The sequence below is a fragment of the Osmerus mordax genome, chromosome 11 (assembly GCF_038355195.1).
Source record: "Osmerus mordax isolate fOsmMor3 chromosome 11, fOsmMor3.pri, whole genome shotgun sequence".
NCBI classification, from domain to species: Eukaryota; Metazoa; Chordata; class Actinopteri; order Osmeriformes; family Osmeridae; genus Osmerus; species Osmerus mordax.
In genome coordinates, this window is record NC_090060.1 from 12,329,050 (window position 1) to 12,349,410 (window position 20,361).

General features: G+C 41.4%; 1 protein-coding gene across 3 annotated transcripts in view; it reads left to right on the forward strand.

The window, feature by feature from the left end:
* The window catches only part of LOC136951785 (rho GTPase-activating protein 42), a 37,095-nt gene that overhangs the window by 4,459 nt on the left and 12,275 nt on the right, over window positions 1-20,361 (forward strand). For all 3 annotated transcript variants that reach the window (XM_067246386.1, XM_067246387.1, XM_067246388.1), the window contains exons 2-6: window positions 3,680-3,775; window positions 6,836-6,897; window positions 13,984-14,055; window positions 19,376-19,477; window positions 19,695-19,805. In XM_067246386.1, the coding sequence (XP_067102487.1) occupies window positions 3,680-3,775; window positions 6,836-6,897; window positions 13,984-14,055; window positions 19,376-19,477; window positions 19,695-19,805 (443 nt within the window). The remainder of the gene's footprint in view (window positions 1-3,679; window positions 3,776-6,835; window positions 6,898-13,983; window positions 14,056-19,375; window positions 19,478-19,694; window positions 19,806-20,361) is intronic.

Below are 20,361 nucleotides of genomic sequence, written 5' to 3' on the forward strand. Positions count from 1 at the left end.
GCACCTCATGATTAGGCTAGCTAATTATACGTTAGACTACACTGTATATATAGCTGAAGTGCTCACAAACATTGTTCAGATTCCACAACAGACTGTAGCATGCTGCACTCTGCTGTGTGAAATTAAACTACAAAAAAGAAGGGATTGAACAAACCTGTGCTTGTCTGTGTTTGTAAGTATCCTCTGCCTTGTAACAAGCCAAACATGATCAGTGTAGCACTTCATGACATGTAGTAGGCCCCTAGGCCTACACTCTAACGGTGCATTATGTTAGTCACTCATTACAGAAGTTGTGTAACTTATATTACACAACTAAAACACAATAACACATGAAGTCCCTGCTTGTGGATCCCATGGGTGGCAATAAGCTACATATTAGGGTTGCAAAGGGGCGGAAAGTTTCCGGTAAATTTCCGGAAATTTTCCACGGGAATTTTGGCTCGGGAATTTTGAAAAAAAAAAAAATGTGCCAAAGTTTTTTTGCAAAACATAACAGGGAACTTCAATGTAGTATGCACGCCTAGCTCAGCTGGACCCTGAATGCAGCTGGTTGGGAACATTGTCTTCCAGAAACATAAACCTTAACGTGAAACGTTCTGTTGTTTTTGAAATATCTTTGTCATCAGTGTTGAGTCTGAACGTTTCAGCCCAATGCCTGGCAAGTGTGAGAGCGCCAAATTGCGTAGAGGCCAAGAGCGGTATTGCAGACAGATAGAGATTTCAATTATAGCTTGCAACATATTGAAAGAAATGTTTGGAGCTGTGGACTTAGTTAAACATTTAGAATTATGAACTATGAACTGAAGTAGTTTATTTTAAAATGTTTGAACTATGAACTGAACTAGTTCATGTAGAAAGTGAACTTTCCCAACACTGTCATTACCTAGCATCCTGTTATTCCTGTGGTTCTTCCCCTTGAGGCCTTTGGCGGGCATCTGTGGGATTGGGAGCACTCAATGGTCTCTTCAAAAATCGCCTGATATCCATGGCTAATTAATCCATTCCGAACAGGTAGACTAGTAGACTAATCCACAACGTGTACGTGTGTACTTCGTGGATCCTGATTGGTGTCGCCGCCGCAGCCGCAACGCATTGATTGGAGGGTCACAGACCATACAGCGCAGATGAAATGATTTAGACCACAGCGTTTATATATTAAACAATATGAAATTTAGTCTTTGGTGTTTTAAAATTACACGAAATTTATTTCGGATTATTCCAACGGCAGAATAGCCTACGAGGCGCAGGGGATTTACATGTGCGTAAACGCGCATAAACGCTATTTAGAGGTGGATAAACGCAATTTTTGCTATTTAGAGGTGGATAAACGCTATTTCAGGAGGTGACTAAACGGCGTTTACGTGCGTTTAGCCCCCACTACATCCCTGTACATATAGTGTTGTAACATGAAAATGTGAGGTGACGCATGTGCAGACTCACTCTACTTGCTGTACATCTGGTAAGTCAACACAACACAACGTGATATGATGACAGCTCCAGAAGATGCATCCCTGACCCATTTAAACCACCAAGAGCCAATTCTTATGCATTTGTATTTCTTGTTTTATTTTCAAAATGCGTCGATGAGGCATTCATTTGTCAGCATGTCAGTTTCGGTGTCACAATTACAGAGAAATAACCGTTTTTTTTTAAGACTTTGTTCGTTTAATTTAAATACAAACAGCTCATTACAATAATGACTCGGTTGTAGTCCTATGGAAGATGCCCTAGGTTCATTATCGCTGAAATCTGGAGATCAAAGGTAGAAACACGAAACGCTGTGGAATATTTTGAGCACAGTGATCCTGAGGCCAGAGATAAGATGAAGCAGATAGACGTCAAACTGCATGGAGTGTGTTGTGACACACGGCGTCTGCTTCTCTGAAAAGAGGCAGGAATAGGAAACAGCTACCGTACCTTACTAAAGTGACAGGTAAGCCCTGTGGGCCTGGATGGCGTCATACTGTACACCAGCTTCCACTATACCATTAGCTACATGGAGTGGATTTGAGTGCTGGGAGAAAGTAGCCTTTTGAAAGTGTCGCTTGGAATGGACACTGAGCTGTGCAGGACCAGGGGAAATATGTCCTCCTCTTTAAATAAATAGAGCTCTAAAGCTGCAAAACATTTTCCATGATTCCATGTACGGATGTCCTCTTCAGTTCATAGTGTCTTAGAGTAAACATTAAAAGGTGGATTATTGGACTGGAAAGCAAGGAGCGGGTCACCACAGCTGGGCTGAGCCCAGTTGAGTGTCAGAGGTAAAAGGTTATGCATTATTGATGGTCTTGGTGGCCTGCGCTGACAACTGGAGCAAGGTATCGATCTCAGAGCTGCAGCCTTGGAGCCAGGGTAGGAACGTAAGGAGCACTTCATTGACACCATACATCTTCTGCAGAGTCCATTTACTAGCTCTCAATAGTACGAAGTGCAGCAGTGTTGAAAAATACATATATACCCATCTATTCAAGAACCTTTTGACCTAATCTGTCCAGATACTGTAGAGGTTATTCTGAGGAAAAAACTAAAAACTGTGAGGATTTTTTGGGTTATTTCTGTAACGGTATTGTATTTGTGTGCTTTTAAAGATAGCAAATGCTATAGTAATGTATTCCAATGAATATATATTCTAAATATTCAAATACTTTACAAATATTTTTATGACACGTAAGCAGAAAAGCCTTTCATCGCCAAACAAATTTAGCCTACATTGTCTAAATTGTGTGTAGGTTTTTGCAGTTTCCAAAGCAATTCCACAAACAAGAATAGTAGGTTATTGTCCATAGAAACCACAAATCATCAGCCAACTACAAGTTTAAAAACAGACAAAACTTTTCTCCACAATAGCTCCCTATTGAGCCTGAACACCAAAAGTTCAGAATTTTTCCTGTCTACATTTTCTCTAATGTCTGCATTTATCTTGCTTAACAGACAAGAGCCTTTCAAGTTCAGAATTCTTTGAACTAAAGACATGGCTGCCAAAGAGAGTGAAAACAATTGGTGACTCGTTTTCGTCAGTAGTGAGTACAAGTAAAATGTGTGTCTTTGAGACAGGGATGTAGGCTTCAATCTCAAACATCACATTTTATTTCATATTTTCAGCTGTTCCACAAATGTATCCTAATGGTGAACTATATGACAGATACTCAATTATGATCTTGTTGGACTAGTTGTCATGCCATGGCAACAGCAACTTTTCACAGTGTACTAGGCAGTACAACACAGCCAATTTAAAGTGAATTTATAGTTTTTTGTCTAAACACATAAAATTTTTTAGAAATATATTGTATTCTGTAGTACTGAATTGTGGAGTTACACCGTTAAAAAGTTTTCAACATTTAAAAAATAGCTCCACTCTCATGAGTTAACACTGATGGTGTTAAATGGCATGCCAACTTGCCTCGGGGGAATGTCCCTGTACTTACTGTAAGTCGCTCTGGATAAGAGCGTCTGCTAAATGACTAAATGTATGTAATGTAAACTATTACACTATTTCGCTTTTGACCTACTTCAGTTCATATATGGTATGTAATATGCAAATGACATTGCAGGGTGTTTTATAATATTGGTATAATTATGGCCATTGAGCCCTGTCCTGACCCTAATTACAGAGAACTGAGTGGTGCGCCTGGCCATGCTTCATACAGTATCTAACATTAAGCACCTCTCTCTTGTTCAGACTTCTCTGCAGCTGTCCAGAAGTTTTCCCAGTCCTTGCAGGAGTTCCAGTTTGAGTGCATCGGCGATGCAGAGACAGACGACGAGGTTAACATAGGTAAGTCCCAGTAAGCCCAGGGTCTCTGTCCCCTCCCACACAGGTACAAACACACGCATATAAACACAGACATACATACATACACGCACTCTCTCTTTCTTTTGTTGCCCTCCCATAATGGCAGGGTTGTCATCTTAATGATGACCTTTCTCTGGAATTTCTGTAAAGGTGCCCTAGGGAGGCTCAGTGTTTCCCCTACCATTATATTAGGGGGGCGCCCCGCCCCCCCAACGGCCCCCTCCGCCCCCCCTGGAAGGTCAAGTTAATAGGGAACTTCAAAAAAAATCTTTATTTTTTTAATATATTTAAAAAAAATGTTATATATATATATAGCGCTCGATCACAAAATAAGTCATTTAAGGTTACCTTTCCTATAAAACAGGTCTAAAGCTTGCTCTTTTATTAAACAAACTAAATGGCCTTATGTTATTTATCTTACCCCCCCCAAAGCTGTCAACCTAGGGGAAACACTGGAGGCTCATCCTGTGCTGTATTGGTTTATCCACTCTTTCGGTAGTGAATGGTCGACTGTGCCTCTCCACCACTCCAGACCAACCAGAGATGTTACAGTCATGTGATGTTTCAATGAGTACTGTACATGGAGCAGAGCAGTTAAAAGGGTTGGTCCCTACCAGGATTATCAGGAAATGTTTTTCAGACAGACTTAAGCATACTAATTCCTGGAAAAGCATTCTGGTTTCATGAGTATAGATCTTGCTGTCGTCTGTATTGCATGCATAATGAATGATATTGATTTGCTTATGATGTTTCTCCGCCATTTTTTCCCCTTCATCCCTTTAAGTGATCAAACAGACTAATTGTGATGTGTGTCAGAGATTAATGGAGGTGTAAACCTCCCGGCCTCCAACAGGATCATGAAAGCAGATGAGAACGAAGAGCCTCTCAAAGCTCTAATGGGCACAGATCTCCACATTGCCCATCCTTTCACCCCAACTCTCACTCTCCCTAATTTCTCCTCCACTCATTATTCTCCGCTTAGCTCCAGGCCTCTTGCTCTGTGGGCCTAGAGACTGCTGAATCACAGTCCATCTGTGTGGGTGCTGAATGTGAACCCATCCGCTTTAAGCTGTAATATTCATCTGAGTTTGTAACTAGCATTCCTATTTCTCACATGAAGCTGTAGCCGACGCTTGCTAATGAACGTGTTTAAGGAACAGCAATTATGTTCAATGCAACCCCCAAACTCCCTGAAAACAAGCCTCATTATGCGTTCTGCAATTTGCAGCGATACAACGCTCAACCGGCCCCAATCAGACACACTGTTGATCTCTGTTTGAACAGTGGAAATGTAGCTGTCCACCTGTTATGCTATTCTGTTGGCCCAGATAGTCATGAAGCGGAGTGTAGAGGCAGCCACGACAGCAGGCTCACTAACAGCATCACAGGAGTTTGTTGGAAAGCATTTTATTGACTGCATGAAACTGAGAAGATGTAGCTGTAATCAGCAGCTTTATACACAAAACAGGGCTAAAACGATGGTCAATACTGGAGGGAACATCACACAATAGTCCTCTCAACACCTTGCTTAAAGAGAAACTTTTTCAAAGTCTTTGGTATTGCCTTCGTGAACCCTTGCCAGTTGCCAGCGAAAAGGCCAGAATCACTATCAGAAGAGAGAAATATAATGGCTTGCTGAAATCAATCTGTTCATCAATGAAACTGTGCTTTCTGACTGACATGGCTGGACCCTTGCACCAACCCCAGCCTGCCTCTTGATGCAGCTTTAGTGAAATTCACTTTGATGCTCCTACTACCCAGCAGAGCACCAGGAGCCTGTCTGTGGAACCAGACGGGTTCACCTGACCTGTTATTGATTTCATTCTATGACTTCCTACAGTGACATTCACATTCCCACCCGTTATCCAGAAATCTATCTGACAACAAGATTGATGTGGCTATAGAAATATTAATTGTTCCAAAAGTTACAAGTCCTGTTCCCCTAAGGTCATGCTTCTATTTCCCCAGTGGAGTTCGAAGTAAGATGGGATACTTGTTTGAAGCCACCGTTAACATTGTGATTAACCGTACGGGACATGTTGGATATTCAAAATCATCCATATTAATGGATTCTGAGTCCATTAGATTCCTCCACAAAGGTCCATTAAATATATAGTCAGCACAATATGCAACATAGTTGTCCCTGTTCATCTAGAAATTAGTCACTGCTTTTTTATTTTAACCAGTGAATGAAATGCTGGCTGTAACCCCATTCTAGCTTCCATTTCCTGTCTTAAGCATCTAATATTTCCCCTTCAGTGGTTCCACCGATGCCCTTTACCCCCTGTAAGGGTTATTCATTTGATAAAGGAGAATGTAGCATTATTAGGAGCCCTACCCTACACCAAACCTGCCTACAGGTTTACTGGTACAGAATCATTGCTCCCTTGCCTTTAAGGGCTCTAAACGCTTTGTGGAAAAGGACAGTGTCTGAGATGATGCATTGCCCCAGTGCCAGGTTGCCGTGGCTGATAATGATGTTGCTGTGTTGGCAAGCAAAGCCACTCGGACTGCTGCTAAATGGCTGAACACAAGGGTGACACAGGTGCTGACCAACAGAGGCCAGCTCTTATCTGGCCCTGGGCTTAATGAAGCTGTGAGGCCACCAACGCACAGCACTCTGCCAGATGAGCCTGTAAGCTAAACGCATCTGCCTTTTATCTGCCAGACTGTTGCTGAATGCAGGCAGTACACATGCATTTTTACTTTATTACGAGGAACATGATGTACTGAATGGGTCGAGATTGTGACCATCCTTTATGTGTTCAGTCAGACAGCATGAATGCTTTGATACGCCATGGGAGTCTCTTCTGGTGTTTTTTGACAAAGCTAATTGATATAATTTACTGATTTCCAGTCCCTGTCACAGGTGAATGCACTGTAAATACAAATATATGAGAGAATAACTGTAAGTGCAACATATACATATATAATAAGGGTGTTTGTGGTGTCTGTAGTCTGGATTCAACTCTTTATATAAAAAAAATTACCTTTTAAACAAGAAAAATACATAATGCTGTTAAAATGTTTTATGTGTTCCAGCCCAGTCGTTCAAAGAATTTTCCCAACTGTTGAACACAGTTGAAGAAGAGAGGAAACGCTTGGTAAGAATACAATTATTTGTTTGAGTTATTTGTTATCTTCTTGTTCCACTGAGACCAACCTCAGTTTTATGTGGCAGTTTTTTAATTTGGATTACTCAGCGCTATGTCTCAAGACACAATAATCTATTGCGATATAGCATCAACCCTCTGTTGTCAATGACAAAACAACTTTGTGTGTCTTTATAATGGCAGAGAAACACATCTTGTCATCTAATAAATCTCTCACATTGGCACTGTCCCAAATACCCAAAGCACCAAATAGAACCCTATGAGTGAACACCCCCTTAGAGTATGACGAACTCAGGGGACAGTGCTGGAGTGTGTGGCACACAAATCCCTTTAACTCAATGTTAAACTGTGACCCTCCTCGCCCCTTCAGGATGTGTTCTGGCACACGACTGGCACTGTTTCGCTCGTATAACGCTGTCTGGATGAGAGCTGTCTGGCATAGTCAGGACAGATTTAGGCAAACGGACCACACATGCCAGTTACTTTATATGCTTACTGTTCACTGTATTCCTGAGACATGCCAGGGTCATAGCGTCAGACCTGCCAATCTAATTATCATACAGACACTGACTGAATAAGGATATGCCTCACAACAGACTACAACCCCCCTAACAATTCTAATTGCATGGATATTTAAAGGACCATGCTTCGAATTGCCGCAAAGCAATGTTTATGGATATGGGGAATATGTTGTCCCTAAATTTTTAACCGGCCTGTCTAATACATGGTGTGAATAAATACAGTGTGAGAAATACATTTGAAATGGTTAACCTTCTGTCAGGCAAATTATCTTTACTTTCCTCCAATTCAATAGTACATGAAACACATAATGATTGCTCTGTTTAAGTGAAGGCCACGTTAGGGCTGGAGAGGATAGGTTTTGAGACTTTGAGGTTAATGCGGTCTTTCCATGTCTGCTTGAGCAGAGCTCCTCTAAAACATGGGACTTGCATGTAATGTAGTAAGTTATATACTGTAGAGTGGGTAAAATTTGCTACCTTCCACTCCTCGTCTCAAAAGATCCAGATTTACTAGATAAAAGCATAATTCCAAAAACTGTAAGGTAGATATTTTGAAAAGATAATCCATGTGATAACTAAAGGATTTGTGTGGTAGTAATTGGTGTGACCAGGTACATTTCCTTACATGGAACAATGGAACACAAAGCATTTCAGAACAGTGTTCACTGTCGCCCTTTGTACTGAATGATAACAAGCCAGAGCCCATTACATTTTCTTTATGTGTTCTAGATGTAAGCATATAGAGTACAAAGAAACTACTGTACGTTACGCAGAACACTTAGCATTTTAGTTTCCTGGTAAATCAGTGCACTGTAATGAAGAGTGGGAAGCTTATTAGATCACATTTGCAAAAAAAAAATCCCTGCTGTTTGATGTTAGATATATGCTTTACCCACATTTGAAGATGGGAGATTTGACCGCTAATCCCTGTAGTTGTACTGCTTCATTTATTACTACTGATTCCCTGGAATTTAAATGGAAAGCTTTAAGAAAATATCCCCCTCCCAAAAAAAGTTTGTATTTATTATTATTGCCCACATACTAGGGCATACTTTGGATGCAAAGCCTGCATGGGCGTAGGTCAAGACATCTGAAAATAGAAATACTAAAAATGAGTTTCAGCTTTGAAGTAGTCTGTTGCTGAGGCTTCACAGCTCCTCGTCATCAACCTGTAACTAACAGGATAATGTGATGAAGCATTCTATAAATGTTTTCCATCGTGAGGTGGATCAGCATTCTTTTTTTCTCCTGAGTCTCATGATTTTTGCATCTGTTAGGAGTGAAACAGGCAGAGAACTGCAAATGACTAGGAGGTTCTATTCTCTAGGATACATAATTAAAGTGCAGTTGGCCCATATAACTCAATTCCTAACATGCTCATTGAAATATGTACAGTGTTTCATCATTAGGACTCTTCTGTATCTTTAATGCAACGATCATTATGAAATATGTGATGTAGGACTTTAAAACCATTCTATTGTTAAAGCACAGAGTGCGCCAGATGGGTATCAGCTTGAGTAGAGTTTGTAACTGATTACTATGAACAGATGTGGTCAGAGCCAAGGACTATGAAACTAGTTTGTTAAATAATGAACGTCATTCAAGTCTGAGCTTCAAGCAGCAGTTCCTGAAACCTACCCCATCCCCCCTAACTCCTGATTTCACATCTGGACTGAATCTTGGACCAAAAATAGAAAGACAACGACTGATAAGAAAGCAAAATCACAGACACTATCCTAGTAGAGAGTACAATCATGCGTCTCAAATGAAGTCTACTTCCGAGGGTGAGCTATTAACTAACGTGTATTTTAAGGTGCCACCATTGCTCAGGATAAGGTCTCACTGGTAGCACAGAGTATGCCGGCCTGCTCTGTCAAGCATGAAGAGTTTTATTGTCTTTTGGTTTGGCAGGAAGCCAAGTCTGGAATCTTTGTGCCTGTGCACTCTGTGATTGGCTTGCCAGCTACCCAAGTGTGTTATTCTAGGAGAAGACTTATCAAATTCCCCCTTTTAAAGAGTAGCCTGGTATAATTCCCCTGCTGTTAGCTCACGTCAGCAGAAAGAAAGGGGAGAGAGTGAGAGTGAAAGAGACTCTAGTTCTGCATGGTTTGAGATGGTTCAGCGCTGCTGAGTTTGGATGGCATTTCGGAGTGGAAGGGCACTGCCCTGATGTTGTGGCTTTTGCAGTGATGATCAAATCCCTTTGGGAGGGCCTTTTGTGGCTTGGGTGGAAAATGGATTTCCTTTTCCTGTGTTCTGTTGTTGATAAGCTTTCAGAGAGAAGCCATCATCAGGTGTTCCTTTTTAGATTTAGCCTCATGCAAATCTCCTTGCGCCACATTGCTGATTAAATTATGCCTCCTTTTTGTAGCTTATCAACACGCTTTGTTTTTGTTCAGAAGTTTGAGGTGCCGAATCAATTGTGAGATTGGAACTCTTTGCAAATTTGATAAACCACTTTCTCTTTTGTACGTTTCAGTTGTCTATTCATCCCCTTTTTTATTTATTTATATGTGACCTTAATCATTGTGTTTGTTTTGTTTGTCATCTAGAAACAAATCAAATAATCTGTGTCGTGAACCCCCTTTTGCTATTTTGACTACTAAACGAGAATCTCAAGAGCTCATGCTGCTACTGTTTACCACGTGACAGTACAGTAAGGTCAGTGTGTGGGCACCTTGTGTGCTGGTCTGTGAATGAAGGAATGTCCTATCGACTGTGACAAAACAGCAGCAGTGAAAGGAGGCCTTTGTTCCCCACATTTTTGAGAGCTTGTTTAATGAGACCCTGAAGAGGATTTGCATACATCTCTTGTATCAGACCTTTGTGATCTGTACCCCATGCTCCAAAGTCAACTGCAGTTAATGAAAGTGATCTTCCAGTCCATAGACAACCATTAAATTGAACACGGAAGACCCCAATCCTTTAAGTGACTCGTATGTAGCCCATTGTAACCTAATTGCATGCCCAGATAAACATTTGGTATGCATGTCTTAAGTAGAAGTGTTTGGTTTTCTATAATGTTTTGCAGCAGACAGTACATGCTGTGTGGTGAGCATTGAACATACTGTACTGTAAAATGATTTTAAGCGAATGCCTTTTCATGCAATTTCACATGACAAGTTTTTAGGAATACATACTGTTTCAAACTACTTTATCTCTGGTACAGTACTTGCAAGAACTTAACTATGCCTTCCAGCTGCACACAGTATTTTATTGTGCTCTCCACTACCACCATCCCTTGTTAAAGAAGTACATCTTAAGGATGCCTCAGGGTGATTTGAAACAAGCTGGGTAGATACACGGAGTTAGAAAAGGGTGATTTGAAACAAGCTAGGTAGATACACGCAGATAAAAACAGACGGGTCTCTGCAGGTTATACAGTGTGCCGGCGCCACAAGATAAAACCAGTTATTTTTAATGAAAGACGGACAGAGCTGTTTTTCTGTTTTAAGACTCAATGTATCATAGCTGTTTCACTTGTACTGCTGTGATGGGGTCTCTGTACAGTGTGCCAACTGAATCCTGCTACTGTATAAGTAGACAATTTGTGAATACTGTATGTGTCACCACAATGAAGTTGGTTATAAGGTTGTGAGTTTTTCTCTCATGGTGCACATAATCAGTCTGGAGACAGCAGCTCTTTTTCTTGCTTTGTGTGTGTGTGTGTGTATCTGTGCGTGCTTGCGTGTGTGTGTCTGAAATGCATAGGGGGCATTTAGACAGTGCTGCTGGGAGAGCTGTTTGGGAACGTAATGCATTTCCTGTCTCTGCTGTCGACTAAGGGAAGGCACTGGTCGCCAGAGCGCCAGAGGTGCTAAAATAAGTCTTCACACAGATTTTCTTTCTTCTCTCGACTGTATTCCACTAAAAAGTACAGTTAGCATGCCTTCATCAATGTATAAAACATCAACATTAACATCTTTAATAGCTCAGCAGAAAAATTATTTCGCCTGTCTCATGATGTTGCTTTCCAGGCGAACCTAGGACTGTATGTTCCAGAAACCTTTTAAGACCATTAGGGATCTTCTCAAGACAAATTTCTTTTTTAGTGCTCTTTCAGTAAGCTGTACCGATGCCTCTAAGTAGAGTGTTATTTGCTCTCATATAAATAAGTGGGTGTTCAACAGGGTAGGACAAAATACAAATCTAGGTGCTACTGCCATCTTAGATGAAAGGCTCACTGTTAGCTCTGTGACAACTTTCCCACATTTTTTATATTCACCATTGAATGTGATGTGGGGTTAGAACTGAAACATACTGCTGTTTCTCACAGCCTCTTTTCAAAGGTCAGATCATGTGCTTCTTCTAACCTCTCGAAATGTGACGCCCTGTCATATCCTCATGGTGAAGGTGGAAGTGATTTTTATCTACAGTGACACCTAGATATGGCTGGCATGGTTCACCTCTCTGTCTTTCTGTCCAGCTCGGCAACTTATAGGTTAATTATGCCATCTAGCTTTTTTTAAATACTTGATGAATTGCTGCAATGGTTTTGAGAGATTTAAAAAACTTCAAGAGTTTATATTTAGTTTTCATGTTACCTATCATGATTAGTGTATTCACTCATTGAATCTGTATATGGGTATACGTTTTTATAATGTATATATATTCCTAATGGTTATTGGTAAGAATTTAAACAAAGAAGGCTGATTCAAAGGGGTTAACCCCCCCCCCCAAACACACACACAGACATGTTTAATTATGCAAACATGCTTTTGTTATATTATAACACTGAAGTTAAATCTTTTCAGTACTTGTAAATGAGTCTCAACAAGTTTCAAGTTCATGGATGTCACTTACTGATATTATATTGTATACTGTATGCTTTTATCTATAAAAAACAGACATAACTATATTCCCATCCCCGGGTCACATTTGGATCAACCTCGATGGATCACAGACGATCCCATACTGACCCACTTCCTCCTGGGAACCAGACACAACAACAACACACCTTCTGTCAAACACTCATACACGCATACACACTCAACTGGCCTTTCTGTGACAAAAACTCAATGTGAATCATGAATCATGTCAATTAACAACTTCTGATAATGACCAACGAACACCCAATAACTAAATCATTAATGACGTGTTGAATCTGACTTAAATCCAGAGTCCCCATTAACATCACTCTGAATTACAGTCATTGTTAAATACATTCAAGAACAACTTTGAAATGTTGATGTTTGTACAAGCAAAGCAAGCACACATACAATCCAGCACACTGACAGTCATCCCTGTAGCTGGTAATTAAATTGCTGAGGGGTATTTTAGCTTCTTCAGCATCACACAATCCTATTGTTTAATCTTATTGTGGCAGAGTGTGAGTTACAAAGCTTTTGAAAGCTTTTCATGCATATGACACATTTTACTGTGAAATCATGCTGTTTTTATTAAAGTTTGCCTTGCGATTATAATACAAGAGAGGATTGTAACAATGTTAGGCCAAAAATAAAGGGAATTTCTGGAAATAGTTGGAGCTTTAAAATGTATATTAAGCCCCAGTGTGGGTGTGGGTGAGGGGGATCGCAGGGTGTTTTGAGAGAATGAAAACACTTTGTGATGTATGGGTCATAACAGAAGCGGTCCTCTCAGGAAAGAGGCGAGGGGAAGAGCCAAAGTGATAGTGGGAGAAAGTGAGAGTGATAACTCGGAGGATGGTGGCAGGGCGAGGAAGGCTGAAAGTCCATCTGAATAGACACCTTTAAAATGAGAGCGGGTATTATGGATGTATTACGGAGCTCCGTCCCTAGTTTATCACATACAGTCATGGCGCAGAATAACACGCTAAATCAGGGCAAGTTCCATGTCTTTCCTGACAGTCCTCTACCACTCAGCTGTAAGAGTGTGATGTCACCTGATCACAAGCGATGGAAGAGCCTCTACAGGAAATTCAGCCGAAAACCTTAATGGGGCGCCTCTGAAGCGCTCACCCAGCCAGGATGGAGGATATACTGTAATAGATGCTATATATCTCCTGTTATCTGTTTCTGGCTGGAATGAGTGTGAGGCTGCATAAGAGGAACCTCCACTGGGGCCATGATGCATCCTGCTAAGCTCGTCCAGGAGAAGCCAGCCACTGATCTATAGAGACATACTTCAAAAATGTAAATGCATCGCACTCTAGCGTTGTACGGCTCTTTCATTCCCTGTTCCCCTGTCATATTTAAACCAGGTCTGACAATGCTGGTATTTCACAGCTCACATATGAAAGATTCAATTTCACTCATTTGCGGGATTATTGCTGGCGACCGAATCCCATATCTGTTCTGTTCATTTCTCCCGGGGCCACAAAGGAACACATTTTTCATTGTCACTGGCTTAAAAGATATTGATACATCTGATTATATTATAGATGGTTTCAGATTCTGTGTCCTACTGTCTCTACTATTTCTATGTGCTATGAACTCTATTATTATCTATTAGTAGATCTTGAGCTTTAATGTGCATACTATATGCGAATGGATTTCTCACATCCACCAACACTGTGAATGCATGACAGTGAATCAGAATCATCAAAAGGTTTTCTTTCACTTTTTTTGGGTTTCAGATACAGAATGCAGATGATGTTTTAATCACACCATTGGAAAAATTCCGGAAGGAACAGATTGGCGCTGCAAAAGTAAGTGAACGCAAAAGCTCGAGCATGCCATCCATTATCAACTAAGAATTGCCAACAATGCACTTTGCTCAAACGCATTGAGCACCTCGAACTGTGCCTTCACTAGACTAGCCTGGGCATTGCTTTTCCCCGAGATATTTTTCCGCCGCCGCAGCGGCTTGTTCCAGCAGTAGCTGACCACATTCTGAACTGCGGTCTCGTTGCTTCAAGCCCCGCTTTAATTTCATACCAAAGCCGTGGCGCATGAAAGGTCTAGCTGACTGTTTGTGGTCACTCCTTTGTGAGATCACACACATGCTCTCTGAGTTTCACATAACTCACTATCACCTCCCACTGAGATCCACAGTTCAGAGTCAGACCCATCTCTTCACAGTGAATGATTGTCCCGTCTGTACATAGGCCCAACCTTGTGAGAAACATTCCAACCTCAAAGTCAGAATCTCACTTTTTATATCTGTTCTGCAGAAAATACCAGCTTGCAAAGAGATTGAAATAGAGCACTGTATGTAGTTTTGTGTCCTCACTGATAGGTAAAGCAAATATCACATAAGGTAACATGGGTCATTTTGTCTCACTAATCCTCTCCTAACCAGCCCGTGTCTGTCTTAGGTGTATGAGTGTCAGAACCATCTATCAGCCGTAGTGAGGCAACAGCACTCATTTCTCTGCCTTTTGCACTCAGTGTTATTGCCCCATGCTTTCTGTGTATAAAATGGCTTCTTAAAAGCCAGGCCCCTGTCACTCCCTTCCTCTTTATTTTGTTTCCTCAAACCACTTCCTCCTAATGGTCTAGCCCCCCACCCCTTCCCAATCCCCAGCCCACACTCCTTTGCTGAACATTAGTCGTACCAGAGTGAGATAAAAGGCAGAGATCACAAGTGCCAGGACAACTTTCCACCATTCCAAGAATCCTGGGGGATCTTAAAGCAGTGTGACCCCTCAAGTGGCTGCTTGCCATATCGGTGGACATCAGATGAACAAACGAGGGAGTGCTTACCTTATTAGGAAATACAGCTGGTTATTCCAGTGAGATCACTCACTGATGGATTGCCTTCCTAGGCCAAAACACATGGCAATAACATGAACTGTACACATAAGCAGACACACACACCCATACAAGAAACAGGCATACTCTTTTTTCTCACACACTTTTGTGGTTCACAAAAATCTTAACAAGCCGTGTAAATGCAGTAACGTACATTTACAAATTAAAAGGCAAACACTAGGCTGGTGTGTTTTCTTAAGACTTGAATACAGAAATGAAACTTGTCATGTGTTGTCATGTGCCATTTGGTTGAAGCATACAGAACTGAAATGAACTGTAACAAGCTTTCTATTCCATTTATAGACTTACCAAATCAAAGCTTTTAAATGGTCTTCTATGTATACTTTTATTTTTGAGTGAAGTACTAGTATTTTAGAATCTTGAACAAAACTGACATTAAAATATAACAATCATTTTTAAAATGTTGTTTCAATGGTATCTGCTTTTAAGTCCCACAGGAAATACCATACGGTAGGATAGATTTTGTACTATTAGAATGTGGCCATGAACCAAAAATTAAGTAATTTCATTGTATTAATCAAAATCCCCATTATACATACACGTCTTTTATAGTATGATTTTTGAATGCTTAGGTTAGGTATTTCCTCTTATATAGTAGCTACTGTAGTCTACCTGTGTGTACTTGGTTCTTGAGCACATGAAGTTCCTGTGGACATCACTCACCAATCTCTGCACCTTACTGACTCAACCTCAGGCTTAAACCCAGACAGCCACTGCTTAAAGGACTGTATGTTGGAGCCAAGGGTGGTAAACTGCCTGGAGCTGACTCAACATTAGCTGTGCAAGCACGTGTGTGTTGTGGGTGTGTGCACACTTGTGTGTCTGTGCAAGACCTTGAAATTTAAGCAGGCTCCAAAGAGATTTTCTCACATAAACACCAGAGGGGTTTGACTTGCGGGCTGCAAAGCTCTGATGTGGTGTGTCCCTCCTGTAAGGCATCTGTAATAAGGGGCACCATGGGTGTCTTATGCAACCTAGGTGTGAAGAGTTAACACATGCCCACACAGCCCAACCCGTATGATTGTCCGGTGATCATGGTGGCTCAAGTGATCAGGACTCTCATTATACATTTATAGTCTAGCCAGACCGCTGATGAAATGAGCTCCTCTCTTAAAAAAAAAAAAAAAAACAGTTATTATCTATCACAGCTGCTTCAGACAATAAGTCAAGTCATCCAACTACCATTGTTCCTCATGCGCAATAACACAATAAAATAATATGTATATATATATATATATATATATACACATATACACACACACACACACAAATCTTTAGAAAGAGTGTTCCACTGAAAGATTGTTAACATTAAGTCAATTTAGTTTGAATGTAATTAGGGTGGCTTGAATTAAGGCATCTGTTGTTTGTTTTTAACTTCTGCAGAAGGGAATAATGTATTTTCCCCCTTTTTAAGTGAAAGCCTTTAGCTTTACAGAAGCCTATTTTCTTTTCTGCCTCTCTTGAAGTAGACCTGCCCGTGTGTGGTGGAGCATCAGCATAACCCTACTATTGCTGTCTAATCGCCATTCTGGACCCCTGCTCCAATTAGACGCAGTTTTAATGAGCTGAGAGAGATGGGTTGCAGAATTCTTGCTTTCATGTTCCTTCCCACAGACACACATTTAGTGTCTGTGTCTGTGTGTGTGTGTGTGTGTGTGTGTGTGTGTGTGTGTGTGTGTGTGTGTGTGTGTGTGTGTGTGTGTGTGTGTGTGTGTGTGTGTGTGTGTGTGTGTGTGTGTGTGTGTGTGTGTGTGTGTGTGTGTGTGTGTGTGTGTGTGTGTGTGTGTGTGTGTGTGTGTGTGTGCGCGTGCGTGTGCGTGTATGGCTGCTAGTCTGTAATAGAAGGAAGCAGAGACTGCCTTTGGAGATTTCGGCATGTTGGACCAAAATGTGGCTATAGTGTCTGATATTGGTGTTGATCTGCTCCACACCCACCATGCCCACTTCCCACACCTCAGCTTGCAACTGTTACCATGGTGATTAGAGGCTCTAAATTTAGGGCCTTAAGGGCCGTTAGAGCCTGTGTCAAACCAAGGCAGTACATGGCTACTAGGTTTGACTTACTTGGATTGGTGTCTGTTGTACAGTATGCAGCACTTACCGTGCTCCAGAAGTTGGTTGCACCTAAGGAGAGGGGGAACACCTGCCGGTGGCTCCCAGCTGACTAGTCTTTCTGCAAGGCTTCCTGGATAATTAGCAGACTCACCCACCTGAGAAAACGACCATCAAAGAACACTAACAATAATGACAGCATGCTGGCAAGAGACTTCATCATCAAGGTATCTCAGTGCTCACAAAGTAAGCACCAGGGTAGCCTTTAGCTATTTGATTCTCGTTTATGCATAAAGGCAAACTAAACAGATGAGGAAGTCTGACTAGCAGGAGAAACCACAGGGAGGTGCCTGGCAGTCCCAGTTTGGCTCCATCTGTCCTTGGCGGTCGGATAGCTGGAAGGCTATGACATAAGGTTCTGTCAGGGACTTGTAAAAGGCTCCAGGGTCTGTCTATCAATGGCTATGTCCCCTGCCACCCTACGTTAGGCTTCAAAACTTCTCTCCAACACAACCCGCCACCACCATCGCCAGGGTGTCGGATCTGTAAAGTGTCGCTACCCGATTTTGATGGCCATAGAAGCCTGAGAGGGAAGATGTCCCTCAGAGTGAGGACAGACCTGTAAACATCCGTACTCCTGGAAGTTCATTTAATGGTTTAACCAGTTAATACACATTCTGCCAGGATCTAAACAAAGCTAGGGAGTGTTGAATTACTTTATCCGCAGCTCACTGTAGTCGTACCCGGCCTTTTCACGCTCCCTTTCTCTCTATCCCTATGTCTGTTAGTGTGTTAAGCAGTAAGTGTACACACATGCCAGGAGTTTTCTGGAACACTCACATCCGCTCTGTTTGAAAGGGCAGGGGCTCTGACTGCACCTAAAGCTCTTCATTTGACGTAATCCCCAGTGTGTGTGGCTTCCCGTGGGTTTTCTCTGGGTGGATTCTTCCCAAATGACATGTCAACAGCATTCACAAAGACACTGTCAACTCTACTTTTGCTCTCCAATAAAAACAGTACAAACCCAAAGGGAAATTTATTTTCTGTCAACATTATATCATATTTATTTATCTTTTTATTTATTTTGTGTTATACCTGTTTATTTTCTGTCCAGATGAGTATGGGGATGTACACAACATTGATTTGTCAACCCCCTAAAAATACCGTCTTGGGCCAGACATCAGGAAAGACGGAAATAGGAATGTAACACATGAAATTATATATTGATTTTTGTGGGGAATTGTAATAGTGATGTAGGGGGTAAGAGGGTCCTGTTTGAATTTGTGTCCAATGATTTAAAGCGAGATGGGACTGCTGAAACATCATGCTGTGTTACGTCATATCAGTAGGTAGCAGATTAGGCCCAGGGTTAATTCAAGGGCCATGGGAATAAAAACAAGCAACCAAAGGTCTGGTTACAGTGGCAGTTTGCTCTAAATATCCCTTCCCCTCTGTCTCTCGACAGGCCCTTTGGTGTGTGTTTGTAGAGTGAGAAGGAGAATAAGTGGGTGAAGACTGGTTTAGAGTCCAGGCATGCAGTGTTTTAAATCAGGACAAGCTTGGCTACCCTCAGCCAGACGGATCCTTTCTGCTTGGACAGAGTATCATTACGGCCTGTGAATTGGATCTGTTGTTAGGTGAAATGTTCAAACTCCAAGTCCATGTGGTTAGTAAATGGGCATCTGGCATAAAATATCGATTTCCAGCTCGTGAGCTCAACATTGACGAGAGTCCGTAGCTCAGTTTTTAGAATATGATGACAGAACTGGTGAAGCACAGTGAAGCAAGAAAATGCTTTGATATTCTAGTAACAGTGTGATTGTTACAATTGTACAATTACAAGACCTGTTTTGTATTTCAGCTTTGTTAAACAAAAGCACAAAACAAGGCTTTTCCCATCCAATAAACCTATTATTATACATGTTTATTTAGGTTATTACTGACCATCTTGTTTGTCTGCAGACCGTTTTGGGGTCATGTACCAAGACTAAATAAAAGACATACATTTATGGGCCAAACCAAAATTATTTGGTACAAATAGCCTGGCGGCAAAATAAATCTAGACCCCCACCTAGTGGCCGTGCTGTTTCACCACAGTCATCATGTGCTCATTATGCCAAGCCATGTTGTTATGGCTACGGTAATCTATAGCATGTTTATCAGAGTCAACACAGATGCCCAACTGTATATCCCCTGTCTTAGGAGGGAAAGAAGAAATTCGACAAGGAAACAGAGAAATACTATTCCATCCTGGAGAAGCACCTCACCTTATCCTCTAAAAAGAAGGAGACATTCCTACAAGAGGTACGACAATCACTCTACTGCACACAACTACCCAGGGTGTCTGTAGCACAAATATTTGCATCATTTGTTACTAATTTCCTTACCAGGCAATGGTTTGTATAGGTTTCCAAAGTGACCGTGTAACCATTAACTTACTCTGTCCCACTTGTCCACTGTGCATACACAGGTTTTGGCCTTCCTGTGTCATCAGAGTAACCTAGTGTTTGTTCATTCCCAGGCTGACACACAGATTGACAAAGAAAAACACGCCTTTTATGATGCATCTCTTGAGTATGTTTTCAAAATCCAAGAGGTGCAAGAAAAGAAGAAATTTGAATTTGTTGAACCCGTAAGTAACTGTTTAATTCTTTATTGAGGTTTAAGAGATAAATACAAATCGATAATTCTTCTTTGTCTCTCTCTCCTCTCATCTGACTTAGACCTAGACCATATTTTCAGGCCATGCCATGAATCTCTGTGTGTGTGCTACATGTACGTCCTCCCCTACAGGTGTGATGTCCAAAGAGGGTAGATAGGAGAATGTAACCTTGTACACATCCACGTACTCTGAGGAGAAAATCTTATGGCTATGGAAGGGATAATGAATGGCCACAAGTCATTATCTGTATTGAAAGGCAACAAAGTATTTACAGTAGGCCATAGCACCTGCTATGAAGGTGGAGTGGTCGTTTTCAAATAAAACAAGACTATGCACAAAGGGCTGATCTAAAACACCATAAACCCCCATTCCAGGAATGGGGAGGGTGTTTGGCAGTGCCCTCATCTTTAGTTAGGAAATTAAGAGGAGGCATTAAGTTCTCAGGTATTAAGTAGCAGAGAACGTGAGAGGCGAGTTAAGCGGCTCTTTAAAAACCCCGGGCCCCATTTGTTTCCATCGCTTGCAG